Genomic DNA, 22,418 nt, shown 5'->3' on the forward strand with positions numbered 1-22,418 from the left:
TAAGGCCCCTCCCCTTCTGGCTATACACCCCCAGTGGGATCACTGGCTCACCAGTTTTCTGCTTTGTGCGAAGGAGGTCAGACATCCACGCATAGCTCCACTGTTTGTAGTCAGCAGTAGCTGCTGGCTATATCGGATGGAAGAAAAGAGGGCCCATATAGGGCCCCCAGCATGCTCCCTTCTCACCCGCGGTGGTGCTTGTAAGGTTGAGGTACCTATTGCTGGTACAGAGGCTGGAGCCCACATGCTGTTTTCCTTCCACATCCCCTGGAGGGCTCTGTGGAAGTGGGATCTTGCCGGCCCCCAAGCCCTGGGGCCGGGCTCCATCCACAGACCCAGAGAACCTGCTGGATTTGGAGCGGGAGTGCCGTTCAGGGACAAGGCCCTGCAACTTTCAGGTACTCTGTGTCCCCGGCAGGCACGGACACTCTCAAGGCTTGCTGAGCGTTATAGTACGCCGGGGACAGTAGCGCTGTACGCTGGGGTTAGGTCACTGCAGCTTTGCTGAGTGACGTTACATGTTGGGAACTACTGCGCCGACCGCTCCTGGAGCGGCGGCGCAGCTGCGACTTGTGGTGCGCCGGGGGCTTTGCGCCGACCGCGCTTTTACGGCGGCGGCGCTTCTAACTTTAGCCCCCGGCTTCTGCGGCCTAGCGCCGCTTCGTTCCCGCCCCCACCCTGTCAATCAGGGTAGGGGAGAGACGCTGCTCAATTGGCAGCGCCGAGGGCTGGAGCTTTATTTACATGCTCCAGCCCTCTCACTAGGCACAGGGGGAAGCAGACTTCCCGCTCTTCGTCGGTGTACGCCCAGGGCCCGCCCCCCCTCTCCACAAGGACGCCGGCAGCCATTATACATGCGATCTGGCTGGGGAAAGGCAGCAGGCTCTGGGAGACCCAGACAGATAAAATGTCTGAGACTATGACAAAAATCCTGGAGACCTTGCAGGCCAGGCCAGTTCCTCAGACCATGGACACTGCTGTGGCTATGCTCTCCGGTCCCCCTCAGTTGGAACTCATCCGTACTTCAAGGGGGTCTCAAGCATCACAAGCTGAAGTCTCTGACTCAGATGACAGTCCCAGGCAGCCTAAGCGAGCTCGCTGGGAAAGACCCTCGACGTCATCACACTGCTCAGGGTCTCAGCGAGAAGAGTCTCTCTGTGATGAGACTGAGGACGGTGATCAGGATTCTAATCCTGAGGCCCCTCTCAATCTGGATGCCCCTGATGGTGACGCCATGGTTAATGACCTTATATCGGCGATTAATAGACTGTTGGATATATCTCCACCAGCTCCTTCAGCAGAGGAGGCAGCTGCACAGCAGGAGAAGTTCCATTTCCTATATCCCAAGCGTAAATTAAGTGCTTTTTTGGACCACTCTGACTTCAGAGAATCAATCCAGAAGCACGACGCTCATCCAGAAAGGCGTTTCTCTAAACGTTCTAAGGATACCCGTTATCCTTTTCCCTCTGAAGTGGCCAAACGCTGGACCCAGTGCCCAAAGGTGGATCGCCCAATTTCCAAGCTTGCGGCTAGATCCATAGTCGCAGTAGAGGATGGCGCTTCACTTAAAGATGCCAACGACAGACAGATGGACCTTTGGTTAAAATCTGTCTATGAAGCTATCGGCGCGTCGTTTGCTCCAGCATTCGCGGCCGTGTGGGCACTACAAGCTATTTCAGCTGGTTTAGCACAGGTGGATGCTATCATGCATCCAGCAGTGCCGCAGGTGGCGTCCCTAACTTCGCAAATGTCTGCGTTTGCGACCTATGCTATCAATGCTGTCCTAGAATCTACGAGCCGTACCTCTATGGCGGCCGCCAATTCTGTGGTTTTGCGCAGAGCCTTATGGTTAAAGGACTGGAAAGCAGATGCTGGTTCCAAAAAATGCTTAACCAGCTTGCCATTATCTAGAGTCAGACTGTTTGGTGAGCCATTGGTTGAAATCATAAAACAGTCCAAGGGTAAGGACTCTTCCTTGCCACAGCCCAGAGCAAGTAAACCTCAACAGAAAAAGTGGCAGTCGAGGTTTCGGTCCTTTCGAGGCTCGGGCAAGCCCCAATTCTCCTCGTCCAAAGGGACTCAGAAAGGACAAGGGAGCTCAGATTCCTGGCGGGCTCACTCACGCCCCAGGAAAGCAAATGGAGGAACCGCTTCCAAGGCGGCTACCTCATGACTTTCGGCCTCCTCCCTCCGCATCCTCGGTCGGTGGCAGGCTCTCCCGCTTTTGCGACATTTGGCTGTCACAGGTCAAAGACCGGTGGGTAACAGACATTTTGTCTCGCGGGTACAGAATCGAGTTCAGTTCTCGGCCTCCACTTCGGTTCTTCAGAACCTCCCCACACCCCAACCGAGCAGATGCCCTGCTGCAGGCGGTGGACTCTCTAAGAGCAGAAGGAGTCGTGATCCCTGTCCCCCCTCAGGAACGGGGGCGAGGATTTTACTCCAATCTCTTTGTGGTTCCAAAAAAGGACGGCTCCTTCCGTCCTGTTCTGGACCTAAAACTGCTCAACAAGCATGTGAACGCCAGGCGGTTCCGGATGGAATCCCTCCGCTCAGTCATTGCCTCAATGTCCCAAGGAGATTTCCTAGCATCAATAGACATCAAAGATGCTTATCTCCACGTGCCGATTGCTACGGAGCACCAACGCTTTCTGCGCTTCGTGATAGGAGACGACCATCTTCAGTTCGTGGCTCTGCCATTTGGTCTGGCGACAGCCCCCCGGGTGTTCACCAAGATCATGGCAGCAGTGGTAGCAGTCTTGCACTTTCACGGACACTCTGTGATCCCTTACTTGGACGATCTACTGGTCAAGGCACCCTCTCAGGAGGCATGCCAACTCAGCCTGAATTTTGCACTGGAGACTCTCCAGGCGTTCGGGTGGATCATCAACTTCCCAAAGTCAAATCTGTCACCGACCCAATCACTAACGTATCTTGGCATGGAGTTTCATACTCTCTCAGCGATAGTGAAGCTTCCGCTGAGCAAGCAGCGGTCACTACAGACAGGGGTGCAGGCTCTCCTTCAAAGTCAGTCGCACTCCTTAAGACGCCTCATGCACTTCCTCGGGAAGATGGTGGCGGCAATAGAGGCGGTTCCGTTTGCGCAGTTTCATCTGCGTCCACTTCAATGGGACATTCTCCGCCAATGGGACGGGAAGTCGACATCCCTGGACAGGAAAGTCTCCCTTTCCCAGACGGCCAAGGACTCTCTGCAGTGGTGGCTCCTTTCCACCTCATTATCACAGGGAAGATCCTTCCTACCACCGTCCTGGGCGGTGGTCACGACAGACGCGAGCCTGTCAGGGTGGGGAGCAGTGTTTCTCCACCACAGGGCTCAGGGTACGTGGACTCAGCAGGAGTCCAGCCTTCAGATCAATGTTCTGGAAATCAGAGCAGTGTATCTTGCCCTTCTAGCCTTCCAGCAGTGGCTGGAAGGGAAGCAGATCCGAATTCAATCGGACAACTCCACAGCGGTGGCATACATCAATCACCAAGGGGGGACTCGCAGTCGGCAAGCCTTCCAGGAAGTCCGGCGCATTATGATGTGGGTGGAAGCCACGGCCTCCACCATATCCGCAGTTCACATCCCCGGCGTAGAAAACTGGGAAGCAGACTTCCTCAGTCGCCAGGGCATGGACGCAGGGGAATGGTCCCTTCACCCGGACGTGTTTCAGGAAATCTGTCGCCGATGGGGAAGGCCGGACGTCGACCTAATGGCGTCCCGGCACAACAACAAGGTCCCAACCTTCATGGCACGGTCTCGCGATCAAAGAGCTCTAGCAGCAGACGCCCTAGTGCAAGATTGGTCGCAGTTCCGGCTCCCTTATGTGTTTCCACCTCTGGCACTCTTGCCCAGAGTGCTACGCAAGATCAGATCCGACTGCAGCCGCGTCATACTCGTCGCTCCAGACTGGCCGAGGAGGGCGTGGTATCCGGATCTGTGGCATCTCACGGTCGGCCAACCGTGGGCACTACCAGACCGACCAGACTTACTGTCCCAAGGGCCGTTTTTCCATCGGAATTCTGCGGCCCTCAACCTGACTGCGTGGCCATTGAGTCCTGGATCCTAGCGTCTTCAGGCTTATCCCAAGGGGTCGTTGCCACCATGAGACAGGCTAGGAAGCCCACGTCTGCTAAGATCTACCACAGGACGTGGAGGATATTCTTATCCTGGTGCTCTGCTCAGGGAGTGTCTCCCTGGCCATTTGCATTACCTACCCGTCTTTCTTTCCTGCAATCTGGGTTAGAAAAAGGGTTGTCGCTCGGCTCCCTGAAAGGACAAGTCTCGGCGCTATCCGTCTTTTTTCAGAATCGTCTAGCACGACTTTCTAAGGTGCGCACGTTCCTACAGGGGGTTTGCCATATCGTTCCCCCGTACAAGCGGCCGTTAGATCCATGGGATCTGAACAGGGTACTAGTTGCCCTCCAGAAGCCGCCCTTCGAGCCTCTGAAGGAGGTTTCACTTTCTAGACTATCACAGAAAGTGGCTTTTCTGGTAGCGATCACATCTCTCCGGAGAGTGTCTGAGCTAGCAGCGCTGTCTTCCAAGGCTCCCTTCCTGGTCTTCCACCAGGACAAGGTAGTGCTGCGCCCCATTCAGGAGTTTCTCCCGAAGGTGGTATCCTCTTTTCATCTTAATCAGGATATCTCTTTGCCTTCGTTTTGTCCTCATGCAGTTCATCGGTATGAGAAGGATTTACATTTGTTAGATCTGGTGAGAGCACTCAGAATCTACATTTCCCGCACGGCGCCCCTGCGCCGTTCGGATGCACTCTTTGTCCTTGTCGCTGGTAAGCGCAAAGGGTCGCAGGCTTCTAAGGCCACCCTGGCTCGATGGATCAAAGAACCAATTCTTGAAGCCTACCGTTCTGCGGGGCTTCCGGTTCCATCAGGGCTGAAGGCCCATTCTACCAGAGCCGTGGGTGCGTCCTGGGCATTGCGACACCAGGCTACGGCTCAACAGGTGTGCCAGGCAGCTACCTGGTCGAGTCTGCACACTTTCACCAAACATTATCAGGTGCATACCTATGCTTCGGCGGACGCCAGCCTAGGTAGAAGAGTCCTGCAGGCGGCAGTTGCCTCCCCGTAGGGGAGGGCTGTCTTTGCAGCTCTAACATGAGGTATTTCTTTACCCACCCAGGGACAGCTTTTGGACGTCCCAATCGTCTGGGTCTCCCAATAGAGCGCCGAAGAAGGGAATTTTGTTACTTACCGTAAATTCCTTTTCTTCTAGCTCTTATTGGGAGACCCAGCACCCGCCCTGTTGTCCTTCGGGATTTTTGGTTTGTTTGCGGGTACACATGTTGTTCATGTTGAACGGTTTTCAGTTCTCCGATGTTACTCGGAGTGAATTTGTTTAAACCAGTTATTGGCTTTCCTCCTTCTTGCTTTTGCACTAAAACTGGTGAGCCAGTGATCCCACTGGGGGTGTATAGCCAGAAGGGGAGGGGCCTTACACTTTTTAGTGTAATTGCTTTGTGTGGCCTCCGGAGGCAGTGCTATACACCCAATCGTCTGGGTCTCCCAATAAGAGCTAGAAGAAAAGGAATTTACGGTAAGTAACAAAATTCCCTTCTTTGTCTCACGTGTACAGGATAGAGCTCTGTTCTCGTCCTCCGACGCGATTCTTCAGCACTCCCCCCCCCCCCCTCCCCCCACCGAGCCGATGCTCTTCTGCAGGCAGAAGAAGTGGTAATCCCTGTTCCTCTTCAGGAACAAGGCACGGTTTTTTCCTCCAACCTGTTGGGGTGCCAAAAAAGGGGTGGCTCTTTCCGTTCCGTTCTGGACCTAACACTGCTCACCAAGCACGTGAAGGCCAGGCGGTTCCGGATGTAACCCTCCGCTCCGTCATTGCCTCAATGTCGCAAGGAGATTTCCTAGCATCAATAGTCATCAGGATGCTTATCTCCACGTGCCGATTGCTCCAGAGCACCAGCGTTTGCTACGTTTTCGTTATTGAAGACGTGCATCTTCAGTGCGTAGCCCTGCCCTTCGGTCTGGCAACAGCCCTACGGGTTTTCACCAAGTTCAGGGCAGCAGTGGGAGCAGTCCTGCACTCTCAGGGTCACTCTGTGATCCTTACTGGGACGATCCACTTGTCAAGGCACCCTCTCAAGAGGCATGCCAACGCAGCCCGAACGTGGCGCTGGAGACTCTCCAGAGTTTCGGGTGAATCATCAACTTTTCAAGGTTACATCGGGCACCGACCCAATCGCCGACATATCTGGGCATGGAGTTTCACACTCTCTCAGCGATAGTGAAGCTTCCGCTGGACAAGCAGCGTTCACTACAGACGGGGGTGCAGTCTCTCCTTCAAGGCCAGTCACACCCCTTAAGACGTCTCATGCAGAGGCAGTCACTTTCGCGCAGGTTCATCTGCGTCCACTTCAATGGGACATGCTTTGCCAATGGGTTGGGGAGTCGACGTCCCTAGACAGGAACGTTTCCCTTCTCAGACGGTCAAGGAGTCCATCCCTTCAGATCAATGTTCTGGAAATCTGGGCAGTGTATCTCGCCCTGCAAGCCTTCCAGCAGCGGCTGGAAGGAAAACAGATCCGAATTCAGTCGGACAATCCCACAGCGGTGGCAGACATCGCCCACCAAGGCGGAACACGCATCGCCAAGCCTACCAGGCAATCCGGCGGATTCTGATGTGGGTGGGGGACAGAGCATCCACCATATCCGCAGTTCAGTGTTCTACCTCTGGAACTGTTGCCCAGAGTGCTACGCAAGCTTAGCTCCGCTTGCCGCCGCGCCATCCTCGTCGTCCCAGACTGGCCGAGGAGGTCGTGGTTCCCGGATCTGTGGCATCTCACGGACGGCCAACCGTGGGCACCCTCAGACCGGCCAGACTTACTGTCCCAAGGGCCGTTTTTTCCACTGAATTCTACGGCCCTGATCCTGACTGTGTGGCCATCGAGTCCGAGATCCTAGCGTCTTCAGGATTATCTCAAGTCGTCATTGCCACCATGAGACGGGCTAGGAAGCTGACGTCTGCCAAGATCTACCACAAGACGTGGAAGATATTCTTCTCTTAGCGCTCTGCTCAGGGAGTATCTCCCTGGACATTTGCATTGCCTACTTTACCTTCCTTCCTGCAATCTGGTTTGGGAAAAGGTTTGTCGCTCGGCTCCCTTAACGGACGAGTCCCAGCGCTGTCTATATTCTTTCAGAATCGCATAGTACGACTTCCTCAGGTACGCACGTTCCTGCAGGGGGTTGGTCGCATTGTCCCTCCGTACAAGAGGCCGTTAGACCCATGGGATCTGCACAGGGTACTAATTGCTCTCCAGGAGCCGCCCTTGGGGCCTCTGAGGGATGTTTCTTTCACTTTCTCGACTGTCACAGAAAGTGGCCTTTTTGGTAACGGTCACGTCTCTTCAGAGAGCGTCCGAGCTAGCAGCGCGGTCATCCAAAGTTCCTTTCCTGGTTTTTCACCAAGACAAGGTAGTGCTGCGCCTGATTCCGGGGTTTCTCCCTAAGGTGGTATCCCCCTTTCATCTCAGTCAGGATATCTCCTTACCTTCCTTTTGTCCTCATCCAGTTCATCGATATGAATTGGACTTGCATTTGTTGAATCTGATGAGAGCGCTCAGAATCTACTTTTCCCGCACGGCGCCCCTGCGCCGCTCGGATGCACTCTTTATACTTGTCGCTGGTCAGCGCAAAGGGTCGCAGGCTTCCAAAGCCACCCTGGCTCGATGGATCAAGGAACCAATTCTTGAAGCCTACCGTTCTGCTGGGCTTCCGGTTCCATCAGGGCTGAAGGCCCATTCTACCAGAGCCGTGGGTGCGTCCTAGGCAGGTCGAGTCTGCACACTTTCACCAAACATTATCAGGTGCATACCTATGCTTCGGCGGACGCCAGCCTAGGTAGAAGAGTCCTGCAGGCGGCAGTTGCCTCCCCGTAGGGGAGGGCTGTTTTTGCAGCTCTAACATGAGGTATTTCTTTACCCACCCAGGGACAGCTTTTGGACGTCCCAATCGTCTGGGTCTCCCAATGGAGCGCCGAAGAAGAAGGGAATTTTGTTACTTACCGTAAATTCCTTTTCTTCTAGCTCCTATTGGGAGACCCAGCACCCGCCCTGTTGTCCTTCGGGATTTTTGGGTTGGTTTTTCGGGTCCACATGTTGTTCATGTTGAATGGTTTTCAGTTCTCCGATGTTACTTCGGTGTGAATTTGTTTAAACCAGTTATTGGCTTTCCTCCTTCTTGCTTTTGCACTAAAACTGGTGAGCCAGTGATCCCACTGGGGGTGTATAGCCAGAAGGGGAGGGGCCTTACACTTTTTAGTGTAATGCTTTGTGTGGCCTCCGGAGGCAGTAGCTATACACCCAATCGTCTGGGTCTCCCAATAGGAGCTAGAAGAAAAGGATTTTACGGTAAGTAACAAAATTCCCTTCTTTTTTCTGTGTGCGCCACACACACCCAGCCGAGTTTGAGACCCCTGCCCTAAGGGTATGTTGTACGTGCTGCAGAAAATTTCTGCACCTTGTGGATGAAAAATGCACCAAAAAAAGCATGGTTTTTTAATTCATTTTTTTTGTTATGCACTTATTATGCATTTTTGTTTTTTCTTTGTCGCTCCATTGGGAGACCCAGACAATTGGGTGTATAGCTTCTGCCTCTGGAGGCCACACAAAGTAATTACACTTTAAAAAGTGTAACCCCTCCCCTCTGCTATACACCCTCCCGTGCATCACGGGCCCCTCAGTTTTTTGCTTTGTGTTGAAGGAGGCACACATTCACGCAAGCTCCACGTTTTTAGTCAGCAGCAGCTGCTGACTTTATCGGATGGAAGAAAAGAGGGCCCCTATGGGGCCCCCGGCATGCTCCCTTCTCACCCCACTCAGGTCGGCGGTGTTGTTAAGGTTGAGGTACCCATTGCGGGTACACAGGCTGGAGCCACATGCCGCTTTCCTTCCCCATCCCTTAGGGGCTCTGGGGAAGTGGGATCCTATCCGGTCATCCAGACACTGGGACCGGTCTCCCTCCGCAGCCCCTTGGGGAATCTGCCGGACAGGAGACTGAGTATCGTCAGGGACATGGCCCTGCATCCACAGGTACTCTGTGTCCCCGTTGGGACGGCGCCTAAAGCACCTTGGGCCCAGACGCTGCAGCGACTGCGGCGTGGGTATGGGTCCGGGACTACCGCGCCGACCGTGCACTGCCGGCCGGCCGCGGTTTTAACTTTAGTCCCCGGCTTTTGCGGCCTAGTATAGTATTCTCCCGCCCCCAGGCCTGCCAGTCAGGGAAAAGGGCGGGACGGTCGGTATGAGGCCGACAGTGAGGGCTGGAGTACACTGAGCTGTCCTCCGCCCCCCTCACTACTCACGCTGGGGCACCAGATTCCCGCACTTTTGTGACTACGCCCACGCCTCCCTCCCTCCTCTGAGAACGCCGTGAGCCATTTTTTTCAGCACACTCTGCGGTGGAGAACTTCTGGCTGCAGCTGAGGGAGACCCGGGGCAGGGAATCTGGTGGCCACACAGAGCGGTTGGTAACCCACACCGGTCTGCCGGTGTGGACCCCCCAGAGTGCCGGACTATATATATATATATATATATATATATATATATATATATATATATATATATATATATATATATATCTATAATATATCTATAATATATCTATAATATATCTATCTTTTGTGTATACATTTGCTGGTTCGGCTGTACTGTTAACTTGGGGCTATATATATCCCTCAGTGATCACGGTGATCCCTTACTTATCTCTTGGAGGACAACAACATGTCGTCCGCAAAGAGCAAGGGTACCAAGGCACAGGCTTATTTTACAACCTGTACCTCATGTGCGGCTATGCTACCTACAGGTTCCACCTACCCTCATTGTGTGCAATGCTCGGCCCCTGTGACACTCACTCAGCCGGAGCCTCAGGCACTGGTGGGACCCCCGGCTCAGGTAGAGACACCGATTCCCACTGTCCAGGTGACAGGGACAGAGTTTGCAGTTTTGGCTGACAAACTGTCTGAGTCGCTTTCACAGTCCATGGCTCAGTCTATGGACAAATGGTCTGCTAAGATTCTAGAAGCCTTGCAGTCCAGACCAGCAACACAGATGCAGGGCACTGTGCGTTCTTCGTCCCCAGATCCCCCTCAGTTGGCGCGGCAATCTGCTCCTGAGGTGACACACAGGTCCCACGGTGAGGACTCCGACTCGGACCGCAGTCCCAGACCGGTGAAGCGGGCTCGCTGGGGACCTTCCTCCACTTCATCACGCTGCTCAGGGTCTCAGCATGAGGACTCTCTGGAGGATGAAGAGGGTGGCGCAGCTCAGGGCTCAGACCCTGACGGTGCTCTCAATCTAGATACACCTGAAGGGGACGCCATAGTAAATGACCTTATAGCGTCCATCAACCAGGTGCTAGAAATTTCTCCTCCATATTCCGACTGTAGAGGAGGCGGCTTCACAGCAGGAGAAACACCAGTTTCGGTTTCCCAAACGTACACGGAGTGCCTTTTGCGATCACTCTAATTTCAGGGATGCTGTCCAGAAGCACAGAGCATACCCGGACAAGCGTTTTACTAAGCGCCTTAATGACACACGTTATCCCTTGCCCCCGGAAGTAGTGAAGGGTTGGGCTCAGTGTCCAAAAGTGGATCCTCCAGTCTCTAGGCTGGCGGCCAGATCTGTGGTTTCAGTGGCAGATGGCTCATCGCTCAAGGATGCCACTGACAGGCAGATAGAGCTCATGATGAAATCCATCTATGAAGCCATAGGAGCATCTTTTGCTCCGGCATTCGCGGCAGTGTGGGCGCTCCAAGCTATCTCAGCTTGTCTGTCTGAGATTGCTGCGGTCACACGCACCGCTACTCCGCAGGTTGTGTCTCTGACTTCTCAGGCGTCTGCTTTTTCGTCCTACGCCATGAACGCCGTCCTGGACTCGGTGAGCCGTTCAGCGGTAGCATCCGCCAATTCGGTGGCAGTCCGCAGAGCCATGTGGCTACGTGAATGGAAGGCAGACTCTGCCTCCAAGAAATTCTTAACCGGTTTGCCATTTTCTGGCGACCGTTTGTTTGGCGAGCAATTGGACGAAATTATTAAAAAATCCAAGGGAAAGGACTCGTCCTTACCCCAGTCTAAACAAAACAAACCTCAACAGCGAAAGTTTCAATCGAGGTTTCAGTCCTTTCGGCCCTCGGCCAAGTCACATTCCTCCACGTCAAACAGGTCGGAGAAGGGCCAGAGGGACCCTTCTGCATGGCGGTCTAAGTCACGGCCTAAAAAGACCGCCGGAGGCACAGCCACCAAGGCGGCCTCTTCATGACTCTCGGCCTCCCCAAACCGCATCCTCGGTCGGTGGCAGGCTCTCCCGCTTTTGCGACGCCTGGTGGCCACATGTCCAAGACCGATGGGTGAGAGACATTCTGTCTCACGGTTACAGGATAGAGTTCAGCTCTCGTCCTCCAACTCATTTCTTCACAACATCTCCGCCCCTAGAGCGAGCCGCTGCACTTTTTCAGGCGGTGAATGCTCTGAATGCAGAAGGAGTGGTGATTCCCGTTCCCCCTCAGGAACATGGTCACGGCTTCTACTCCAACTTGTTCGTGGTGCCAAAAAAGGACGGATCTTTCCGTCCCGTTCTAGACCTCAAACTGCTCAACAAGCATGTCAGCACCAGACTGTTTCGGATGGAGTCTCTCCGCTCGGTCATCGCCTCAATGTCACAAGGAGACTTCCTAGCATCAATAGACATCAAGGATGCTTATCTCCATGTGCCGATCGCACCCGAACATCAACGCTTCTTGCGTTTCGCCATTGGGGACGAACACCTTCAGTTCGTGGCACTGCCTTTCGGCTTGGCGACAGCCCCACGGGTCTTCACCAAGATCATGGCAACAGTGGTGGCGGTCCTACACTCTCAGGGCCACTCGGTAATCCCTTACTTAGACGATCTCCTAGTCAAGGCACCCTCCTGGGTGGCTTGCCAGCACAGCCTGACCATTGCCCTGGAGACTCTCCAGAGGTTCGGGTGGATCATCAATTTCCCAAAGTCAAAATTGACACCGACCCAATCCCTGACTTACCTCGGGATGGAGTTTAATACTCTGTCAGCGATAGTGAAGCTTCCGCTGGACAAACAGCGTTCACTACAGACAGGGGTCCAATCTCTTCTTCGCGGTCAGTCACACTCTTTGAGACGGCTTATGCACTTCCTAGGGAAGATGGTGGCAGCAATGGAAGCAGTTCCCTTTGCGCAGTTTCATCTGCGTCCACTTCAGTGGGACATTCTCCGCAAATGGGACAAGAGGTCGACGTCCCTCGACAGGAACGTTTCCCTGTCAAGAGCAGCCAAAAGCTCCCTTCAGTGGTGGCTTCTTCCCACTTCTTTGTCGAAGGGAAAATCCTTCCTGCCCCCATCCTGGGCTGTGGTCACGACAGACGCGAGCCTGTCAGGGTGGGGAGCGGTCTTCCTCCACCACAGGGCTCAGGGAACATGGACTCCGACGGAGTCCTCCCTGCAGATCAATGTTCTGGAGATAAGGGCAGTGTATCTAGCCCTACAGGCGTTCCAGCGGTGGCTGGAGGGCAGACAGATCCGAATACAATCAGACAACGCCACGGCGGTCGCATACATCAACCACCAGGGCGGCACACGCAGTCGTCAAGCATTCCAAGAAGTTCGGCGGATTCTGCTGTGGGCGGAAGCCACAGCCTCCACCATCTCCGCAGTTCACATCCCGGGCGTAGAAAACTGGGAAGCAGACTTTCTCAGTCGCCAGGGCATGGACGCAGGGGAATGGTCTCTTCACCCGGACGTGTTTCAAGAGATCTGTTGCCGCTGGGGAACGCCGGACGTCGATCTAATGGCGTCTCGGCACAACAACAAAGTCCCGGCATTCATGGCACGGTCTCAGGATCACAGGGCGCTGGCGGCAGATGCGTTAGTTCAGGACTGGTCGCAGTTTCGACTACCCTATGTATTTCCCCCTCTGGCACTACTGCCCAGAGTGTTACGCAAGATCAGGTCCGACTGCAGCCACGCCATCCTCGTCGCTCCAGACTGGCCGAGGAGGTCGTGGTACCCGGATCTGTGGCACCTCACGGTGGGGCAACCGTGGGCACTCCCAGACCGACCAGACTTGCTGTCTCAAGGGCCATTTTTCCATCTGAATTCTGCGGCCCTCAACCTGACTGTGTGGCCATTGAGTCTTGGCTCCTAGCGTCAGGGTTATCTCAAGATGTCATTGCCACCATTAGACAGGCCAGGAAATCGACGTCCGCCAAGATCTACCACAGGACTTGGAAGATCTTCTTAGCCTGGTGCTCGGATAGGGGTTTTGCTCCCTGGCCGTTTGCATTGCCCACTTTTCTTTCCTTTCTTCAATCAGGATTGGACAAGGGTTTGTCTCTCGCCTCTCTCAAGGGACAGGTGTCGGCGCTTTCAGTGTTTTTTCAAAAGCGTCTAGCCAGACTCTCGCAGGTCCGCACGTTCCTGCAGGGAGTTTGCCACATAGTCCCTCCTTACAAGCAGGGCTGTGGAGTCTGAGTCGTGGAGTCGGAGTCGGAGCTCATTTTGGTGGAGTCGGTATAAAATGCACCGACTCCGACTCCTAAAATATATAATAAATTGGGGACAGGAGTGCAATGCAGAATGTGCTGAATATTTTACTAAATAATAACATTTAGTATAATGCGTATATTTAAGTGAAAAATTTATTGTAGTACAATGTGAACATCAGACATTTAATTGTTTTTATGATACAATAATCAAGATATTTGGATAGAACATAAAATATTTATTGGAATACAACTTTAGAACACAAAAAACTAATAAATTGTAAATATGTATATATATATATATATATATATATATATATATATATATATATATATATATATATATATATACATATACAGTGTATATACACACACAAGAATATATGTGTAATCTACTGTATATTACATAGTGTATTACATATTTACAATTTATTACAGTTTTTTTGTGTTCTAAAGTTGTATTCCAATAAATATATTTTATGTTCTATCCAAATATCTTGATTATTGTATCATAAAAATTATTAAATGTCTGATGTTCACATACACATATTCATGTACTACAATAAATTTTTCACCTAACTATAAGCAATATATGTAGGAGTCGGAGCCGGAGCCGGAGTCGGAGCTGGAGTCGGAGTCGGTGCAAGAGAATTTGAGGAGTCGGAGTCGAAGGTTTGGCTTACCGACTCCACAGCCCTGCTTACAAGCGTCCGCTAGAACCCTGGGATCTTAACAAGGTGCTGACGGCTCTCCAGAAGCCACCTTTCGAGCCGATGCGGGAGATCTCTCTATCTCGCCTTTCACAGAAAGTGGCCTTCCTAGTGGCAGTCACTTCACTTAGGAGAGTGTCTGAGCTAGCAGCGCTGTCATGCAAAGTCCCCTTCCTGGTCTTTCACCAGGATAAGGTGGTCTTGCGTCCGGTCCCGGAATTTCTCTCCAAGGTGGTATCCCCTTTTCATCTCAATCAGGATATCTCCTTGCCTTCTTTTTGCCCTCATCCAGTTCACCAATGTGAAAAGGATTTGCACTTGTTAGACCTCGTGAGAGCACTCAGAATCTACATTTCTCGCACGGCGCCCCTGCGCCGTTCGGATGCGCTCTTTGTCCTTGTCGCTGGCCAGCGTAAGGGGTCTCAGGCTTCCAAGTCAACCTTGGCTAGGTGGATCAAGGAACCGATTCTTTAAGCCTACCGTTCATCGGGGCTTCAGATTCCTTCAGGGCTAAAAGCCCATTCTACCAGGGCCGTAGGCGCGTCCTGGGCTTTGCGGCACCAGGCTACGGCTCAGCAGGTGTGTCAGGCAGCTACCTGGTCGAGTCTGCACACCTTCACAAAACACTATCAGGTGCATGCCTATGCTTCGGCAGAGGCTAGCCTAGGTAGGCGAGTCCTTCAGGCGGCAATTGCCCACCTGTAAGAGGGGGCCGGTTTCCGGCTCTTTTTATCGAGGTATTCTGTTACCCACCCAGGGATTGCTTTTGGACATCCCAATTGTCTGGGTCTCCCAATGGAGCGACAAAGAAGAAGGGAATTTTGTTTACTTACCGTAAATTCCTTTTCTTCCAGCTCCTATTGGGAGACCCAGCACCCGCCCCTGTTCCCTTCGGGCTGTTGTTCTTTTGTGTACGCATGTTGTTAATGTTCAATTGTTCTTTTGGTTCATGGTTCAGTTCTCCGAACATCCTTCGGATTGAATTTACCTTAGACCAATTTATAAGTTTCCTCCTTCCTGCTTTGGCACCAAAACTGAGGGGCCCGTGATGCACGGGAGGGTGTATAGCAGAGGGGAGGGGTTACACTTTTTAAAGTGTAATTACTTTGTGTGGCCTCCAGAGGCAGAAGCTATACACCCAATTGTCTGGGTCTCCCAATAGGAGCTAGAAGAAAAGGAATTTACGGTAAGTAAACAAAATTCCCTTCTTTGTTTTTTGTGCCATGCGCTCTTTAGTGTATTCAGTGGCTAAAAAAAAAAACACAAATTGACACACTGCTTCTTTTGTTCTGCACCCAAAACTGCAAGGAAAAAAGAAGCAACGTGCGCATAGCATTTCTGAATCATCATAGACTTTGCTGGGAGAAGGAGAGGTGTAGCTTTGGGCAAAAGAAACTGCACCAAAAAAACCCAAGGCCTTTAAAATCTACAACTGCATTGAAAATCATCAAAGTTGGGGGGTTTTTTTTGTTTGTTTTTTGTTCAAAGGGTGGTAAAAGTAGACAGGTTTCAATTTGTTCTTTTTGTTTGGCTTTTGTAGGCCAGCCGCCAGCTGCTAACGGACAAGGAGAGCAGGAGGCTGCACCCACTGAGGAGCCTGCCGCGAGTAGCACATCCAGCCCTGTGGCTGCCACGTCTGCGGTGACGATAGTGGCGGTGGCAGCGGCAGCCTCTTCTTCGCCAGTACATACAACTGTCCCGATCGTCTCCAGGGCAGTGACGACCGTAACGCAATCCACACCAGTACCTGGCCCTTCTGTACCGGTGCGTTTTATGACAGTGCATACTTTGCGTTATTCAGGCGTTTTACGTGTTAGCACAAGACTTAGACAGACATTCACTATCTTTCCAGAATATCGCATCTATGACCGATCCACCCACTGAAGACAGCGTGCAAGGTTCAGAAGCCATCCCTAGTGCGGAGCAAACCGAAACTCCCCTTTCTGCTGAGCTCCTCCAGCCTCCTGAAGATGTTCCGGCAGAACCGGAAGCGCAGCCTATGGACACTGCCGTGCCGGAGCACAGCGAAGCCGAGCTGCAAGCGGCAATGGAAGCAGAGCAAGCGCAAGAGGCTGCTGCAGCCAGTGAGCAGCAGGGGGTAGAGCAACTGTCCCTCCCTCAGGAACTTATGGCAGAGGGACAGACCACCACGCTCATGGTCACAGGGTTAACGCCAGAGGAACTGGCAGTCACTGCAGCAGCTGAAGCCGCTGCACAGGCAGCAGCTACAGAAGAAGCTCAGGCTTTGGCAATTCAGGCGGTGCTGCAGGCTGCACAGCAAGCAGTGATGGGTAAGTCCTAATGTGTGCGTGTTACCAAATAGCTTGTGTGCGGCTGCAGTTTTAATTGCAACCTTATCACAAGTGATGGTAGAAATAGCAAGTGATTAAGTAAATAGTTTTTCGCCCAATTTTCTGCAACTCGTTTTCTGTTTTTCGTCCCTATGGGTTTCCAAGCAGCAGCCGGAGAGCCAATGGACACGTCTGACGTGGCTCACGCTGAGCTGCGTCACCTGACGTCCGAAGGGCCCACCACCACCATACCCATCGTCCTAACGCAGCAAGAGCTGGCCGCTTTGGTTCACCAGCAACAGCAATTACAAGAAGCGCAACATCAGCAACAATTACAGCAGCAGCTAGCACAACAGCAGCAGCAATTACAGCAACAACAGCAGCAATTACAGCAACAGCAGCTGCACCAACTACAGCTCCAGCAATTGCACCACGTCCCCACAGAGGCCTTGGCACCGGCCGACAGCCTCAACGACCCTGCCAGCGAGAGCAATGGGCTTAATGAACTAACCAGTGCGGTGACCAGCGCGGTGTCACTTCTGCCAGTGACGGCCACAGAAAGTAAGCCTTGCATCGTCGAGCAGTCCACATTTTTTTTTTTTTACTATATATATTATATTCTTTATATGTATGCATATATGAATATATTATATTCTTTATATATTTATATTATATATTATATTTATATTATATATTCTTTATATATTTATATTATATTATATTCTTTATATATTTATATTATATTATATTCTTTATATATTTATATTATATATTCTCTATAGATAGATCTAGATATATATAGATATATGAGATAGATATAGATATGAGATAGATATAGATATATGAGATAGATAGATAGAGAGAGATTATACCGTGTTTCCCCGATAATAAGACACCCCCGATAGTAAGACGTAGTGGGGGTTTTGGGGGGGGGTCGGCTAATGTAAGACGTACCCCGAAAGTAAGACGTAGTAAAAATTTAATTTTTTTTTTTTTTTTCTTCTTTACAGTACAGTTATAGCGGCCAAGCGCTCAGCTAAGCGCCCTGACATGCCGCCGGCAAAGCGCTCAGCTGAGCGCCCTGACATGCCGGCGGCAAAGCGCTCAGCTGAGCGCCCTGACATGCCTATCGGCTTAGCGCTCAGCTGAGAGCTGACACATACCGGCGGTCAGGCGCTCAGCTGAGCGCCCTGACATGCCGCCGGCATATGACAGCTCTCAGCTGAGCGCCTGACATGCCGCCGGCATATGACAGCTCTCAGCTGAGCGCCCTGACATGCCGGCGGCATATATATATATATATATATATATATATATATATATATATATATATATTGTTCGTAAGTGATTCATACTGTACAAATTCTGAGCACCTATTTTTTTTTTTTTTTGTTTTGCCTCTTAGGTTTGCCTCCAGCAAATACATTCACAGCACCCCAACCTGTGGTCATCGCTAGTCCGGCAAAATTACAGGCGGCAGCAGCACTTGCCGAAGTAGCGAACGGCATTGAAGCAGTAAGTTAAAAGAATATTGGTTGCTGTACGAAGGCTGCGACTGAGACAGATACATTAATATGAGATATTATATTTACAGAAGCAAGACTCGCCGCCGCAACAGCTAAAGGCGCCATTAAAAAAAGAGAATCAGTGGTTTGATGTCGGCGTGATCAAAGCCACCAATATGATGGTCACGCATTATTACTTGCCCGCTGACGACTCGACCAATGATGTGAGTAAATGCCTTTTATGTAAAAGCGCAGGTTTATGGTCTGTGGCTTTATAGTGTTGTGATCTGGGTCCATTCCACTGATGGCTCCTCTGTCAGCTGAGCTTCAGCTAAAGAGGTTGTCCATGTTCCCAATCAAGAGCCATGGGGGCTGTGTACTCCTAAATGATAGGTCGGACCAGCAGGATTGTTGCAGCTGTTGGGCCAAACTGCGCACTACCATCCTACTCGTCTCTAGATAGCACTTTGGAGCAATTCTTATCATAAACTCTATATCAAAGATGGTATAAATGCTGCGTTCCTTACCTAGGCAACCGGCCACCTCTGATGGGCTGCAGAGGCGGACAGTAACCTAGGCAACAAGCCACAAACTAATGAGAGAATTCAATTTTCTAAAGTATTTGCCACCAATATCAGATCACTGAGGGTCCAACACCCTGGCTTTTTCCCTCTCATCAGCTGTTACCAACCCTTGGCGGTGGCCCCGGCGTAAGGGCGGGGCTGGGCACCCTTGGCGGTGGCCCCGGCGTAAGGGCGGGGCTGGGCACCCTTGGCGGTGGCCCCGGCGTAAGGGCGGGGCTGGGCACCCTTGGCGGTGGCCCCGGCGTAAGGGCGGGGCTGGGCACCCTTGGCGGTGGCCCCGGCGTAAGGGCGGGGCTGGGCACCCTTGGCGGTGGCCCCGGCGTAAGGGCGGGGCTGGGCACCCTTGGCGGTGGCCCCGGCGTAAGGGCGGGGCTGGGCACTAATCACATGTTTTCTTGTATGTTATGTTGTCTCTCTGTTATTCCTCTGGGGAAAAACTTGGTTCTCAGTTGTCATGCTAGGAGACATACCTGAAGTTTTATGCAATACGCTTTTGATACTAGAATACTTATGACTATTTGCAGTATTTTAGAAGCACATAAATTCTTTTTTTTTTTTTCTTTATCGTTCCTTTGGGAGACCCAGACCATGGGTGTTTAGCTTCTGCCTCCGGAGGACACACAAAGTACTACACTTAAAAGTGTAGCTCCTCCCTCTGAGCTTATACACCTCCTGGTAGCCAGTCCTAGCCAGTTTATTGCTTTGTGTCAGGAGGCATACATCCACACATGCATTCTCATCTGATTTGTTTGACTTTTGGAAAGAGTTTGAAGAAAAGTGGGTCCATGTCTGGACTCCCGGCATGTCCCTTCTCACCCCACTGTGTCGGCGGTGTTGTTAAGGTTGATTTACAAGGCTGGAGCCTTACATGCCGTGCTCCTTCACCATCCCTTCTGGGCTCTGGCTTGAAGTGGGAGCCAGCACGGTCTCCATGCCTGGCAGGAGTCCGGTCTCCATCCACAGCCCCTTGAGGATTCTGTTGGACCGGAGCACTCATCCCCAGGGACATGGCCCTGCGTCTCAGCAGCTAAGTACCGGAGACGTTTATGTTGGGGGTCCCGGTTCTTTATTGTAAGGGGAGAGTATGCTGTATGTGATTGATTGTTTTAACTTTTCCGGCGGGTTCTCTAGCTTTTGCCTGAGAACCGCGCCGATGGTGCCTGCTTGTCGGCCTCGCCGCTTAAATTTAGGCCCTGGCTTCGCCGGAGGCCTAGTTTCATTTTCCTGTCACTCATGCAGAGGGACAGGTTCGGCTCCTCCCGGCAGCCGTTCTACACAGGGGAGGGACACTCCCCACTGCTGGGGCGTCCCTCCTTCCCTGCAGGTCTCTATAGCCCTCCAGTTCCCGCTCTTTTATAGGAACTCCCCTAGTCCCGCCCCCTTCTCAGGCAGAGTTCACTCTGCTCTGGGACATCCTGCATTCTGCATCTCTGCTGAGGTGCTGCGCATTGGGGGACCGGGCTTCGGGATCTGGAGGGCACACAACACCGCGCTCAGAGGTCTGGTAATCCACAGCCGGTCTCCGGTTGTGGACCTCTGTTTATTCTCCCTGGGGTTCATTCTCTGCAAAGCCCCCATTCCAGCAGCATGTCTCACACAAGGAGCAAGGCTCCAAAGCTTGATTCTGCATGCACTGCATGTAAGCTCCTGCTGCCTGAGCCGAGCACCTATCCACATTGTGATGTCTGCTCTAACTTGGCGGTGCCACAGCCTGGAGTGTCACCCCCAGTGGTCTCTCAGGCTGCTGCTGCACCTGTGATTGAACCCCCGGCCTGGGTAGAGTCCTTTTCTAGGTCCATATCCCAGTCATTTGCTGAGTCCATGGGGCTTTTGTCCAGGACTTTGATGAATATGCATCAGCCCCCCTCACAGGGTGCCTCTAATACTCTTGACAGAGGACTCCTATCCTCTGACCTCCGTCCATCGGAGCTCACGGAGGATTCATCATCTGATCCCAGACCCCGTCCTTCTAAGAGAAGGCGCAGGGTTTCCTCCCCATCCCACGGCTCTGTCTCAAGAGCTGACTCTCAAGATGAGGAGGATGCCCTCACTGGGGGCTTGGAGGCTATGTATCCCATCGATTTCTCTGAGGGTGACTCAGATCTTAGTGATTTGATTGCTTCTATTAATTCTGTGCTGGATCTCAATCCGCCAGTGTCAGAGGAGCAACTCTCTTTGGCAAAAAAGCACCAGTTTACCTCGCCTAAGAGAGTGAAGAGTGTGTTCTTTAACCACTCCAGTTTTCAGACCGCTGTGACCAAACCCAGGGCCTGCCCTGATAAACGCTTTCCAAAGCGTGGTTCTGATGACCGTTTTCCCTTTCCACCTGAGGTGGTCAAGGAGTGGGCTCACTCCCCAAAGATAGACCCTCCGGTGTCTAGGCTCTCAGCCCGGACCGTTGTGTCGGTGGCTGACGGCTCCTCACTTAGGGATTCCACTGACCGTCAGATTGACCTTCTGGCCAAATCTGTGTATGAAGCTGCGGGGGCCGCGTTTTCCCCGACTTTTGCAGCAGTGTGGGCCCTCAAAGCCATCTCTGTTTCTCTAGAGGAGATGCATTCCCTCACCAAGGAATCTATGCCTGAGATGGTTACCTTAACTGCTCAGGCTTCAGCTTTTTCATCCTATGCCATGTCTGCCATGCTAGAGGCTGCTCACCGCACTGCGGTGGCTTCAGCTAATTCTCTTGTTATCCGCAGGATTTTGTGGGTTCGAGAGTGGAAGGCAGATGCTTCTTCCAAGAAGTTTCTTGCTGGGCTCCCTTTTGCTGGTTCACAGCTGTTTGGTGAACAGCTGGATGAAATCATTAAAGAAGCTACTGGCGGGAAGAGTACTTCCATGCCACAAACCAAGACCAGGAAACCCGCCCAGGGTAGGAATCAATCGAGGTTTCGTTCCTTTCGTTCCTCCAACTGGTCATCCTCTAAGCCTTCCGCCTTGTCCGCTAACTCAGCCAAGGATCAGAAATCCAACTGGCGCCCAAAAGCGCGTCTGCAGAAGACCGCAGGAGGTTCTGCCACTAAGGCAGCTTCCTCATGACTCTCGGCCCGCTCCAGCCACGTCCTTAGTCGGTGGCAGGCTCTCCCACTTTGGCGACGCTTGGTTAAAGCAAGTCTCCGATCAGTGGGTGAGAGACATCATATCTCACGGCTACAGGATAGAATTCTCTTCCAGCCCTCCAAACAGATTTTTTCTCTCAACTCCCCCCTGCTCCAAGGCCGCCGCCTTCTCGCAGGCCGTGGCGTCCTTGCAGGCAAACGGAGTGATTGCCCCCAGTTCCCGCTCAGGAACGGTTCAGAGGTTTTTACCCAAATCTCTTCCTAGTTCCAAAAAAGGACGGTACCTTCCGGCCCATCCTGGATCTCAAGCTTCTCAACAAGCATGTCCGGGTGCGGCTTTTTCGCATGGAGTCTCTGCGATCAGTCATTGCCTCTATGACCCAAGGGGAGTTCCTGGCGTCCATCGACATCAGAGATGCCTATCTATATGTGCCAATCGCAGTGTCACATCAGCGTTGGTTACGTTTTGCGATAGGAGAGGATCATTTCCAATTCGTGGCTCTCCCCTTCAGGTTAGCCACGGCCCCTCGGGTATTCACCAAGGTCATGGCGGCAGTGATTGCGGTCCTGCACCTCCAGGGGTTAGCAGTGCTTCCTTATCTGGACGACCTTCTGGTCAAGGGTACATCCAGCGCAGACTGTCAGCGGAGTGTTTCGCTCACTCTCGCCACCCTAGCCCAATTCGGGTGGATTGTCAATCTTCCCAAATCCACTCTGACTCCGACCCAGAGTCTCACGTACCTAGG

At 52.3% G+C, this 22,418-nt stretch overlaps 1 protein-coding gene across 2 annotated transcripts in view; it reads left to right on the plus strand.

Moving 5' to 3' along the window:
• The window catches only part of HCFC1 (host cell factor C1), a 218,525-nt gene that overhangs the window by 158,408 nt on the left and 37,699 nt on the right, over window positions 1–22,418 (plus strand). The window contains exons 18-22 of one of the 2 annotated variants that reach the window (XM_075324193.1): window positions 15,774–15,997; window positions 16,086–16,524; window positions 16,690–17,085; window positions 17,930–18,039; window positions 18,119–18,253. In XM_075324193.1, the coding sequence (XP_075180308.1) occupies window positions 15,774–15,997; window positions 16,086–16,524; window positions 16,690–17,085; window positions 17,930–18,039; window positions 18,119–18,253 (1,304 nt within the window). The remainder of the gene's footprint in view (window positions 1–15,773; window positions 15,998–16,085; window positions 16,525–16,689; window positions 17,086–17,929; window positions 18,040–18,118; window positions 18,254–22,418) is intronic. The other variant, XM_075324195.1, reaches the window with a different exon arrangement.

Source organism: Anomaloglossus baeobatrachus, chromosome 9, assembly GCF_048569485.1.
Source record: "Anomaloglossus baeobatrachus isolate aAnoBae1 chromosome 9, aAnoBae1.hap1, whole genome shotgun sequence".
Classification (NCBI taxonomy): domain Eukaryota; kingdom Metazoa; phylum Chordata; class Amphibia; order Anura; family Aromobatidae; genus Anomaloglossus; species Anomaloglossus baeobatrachus.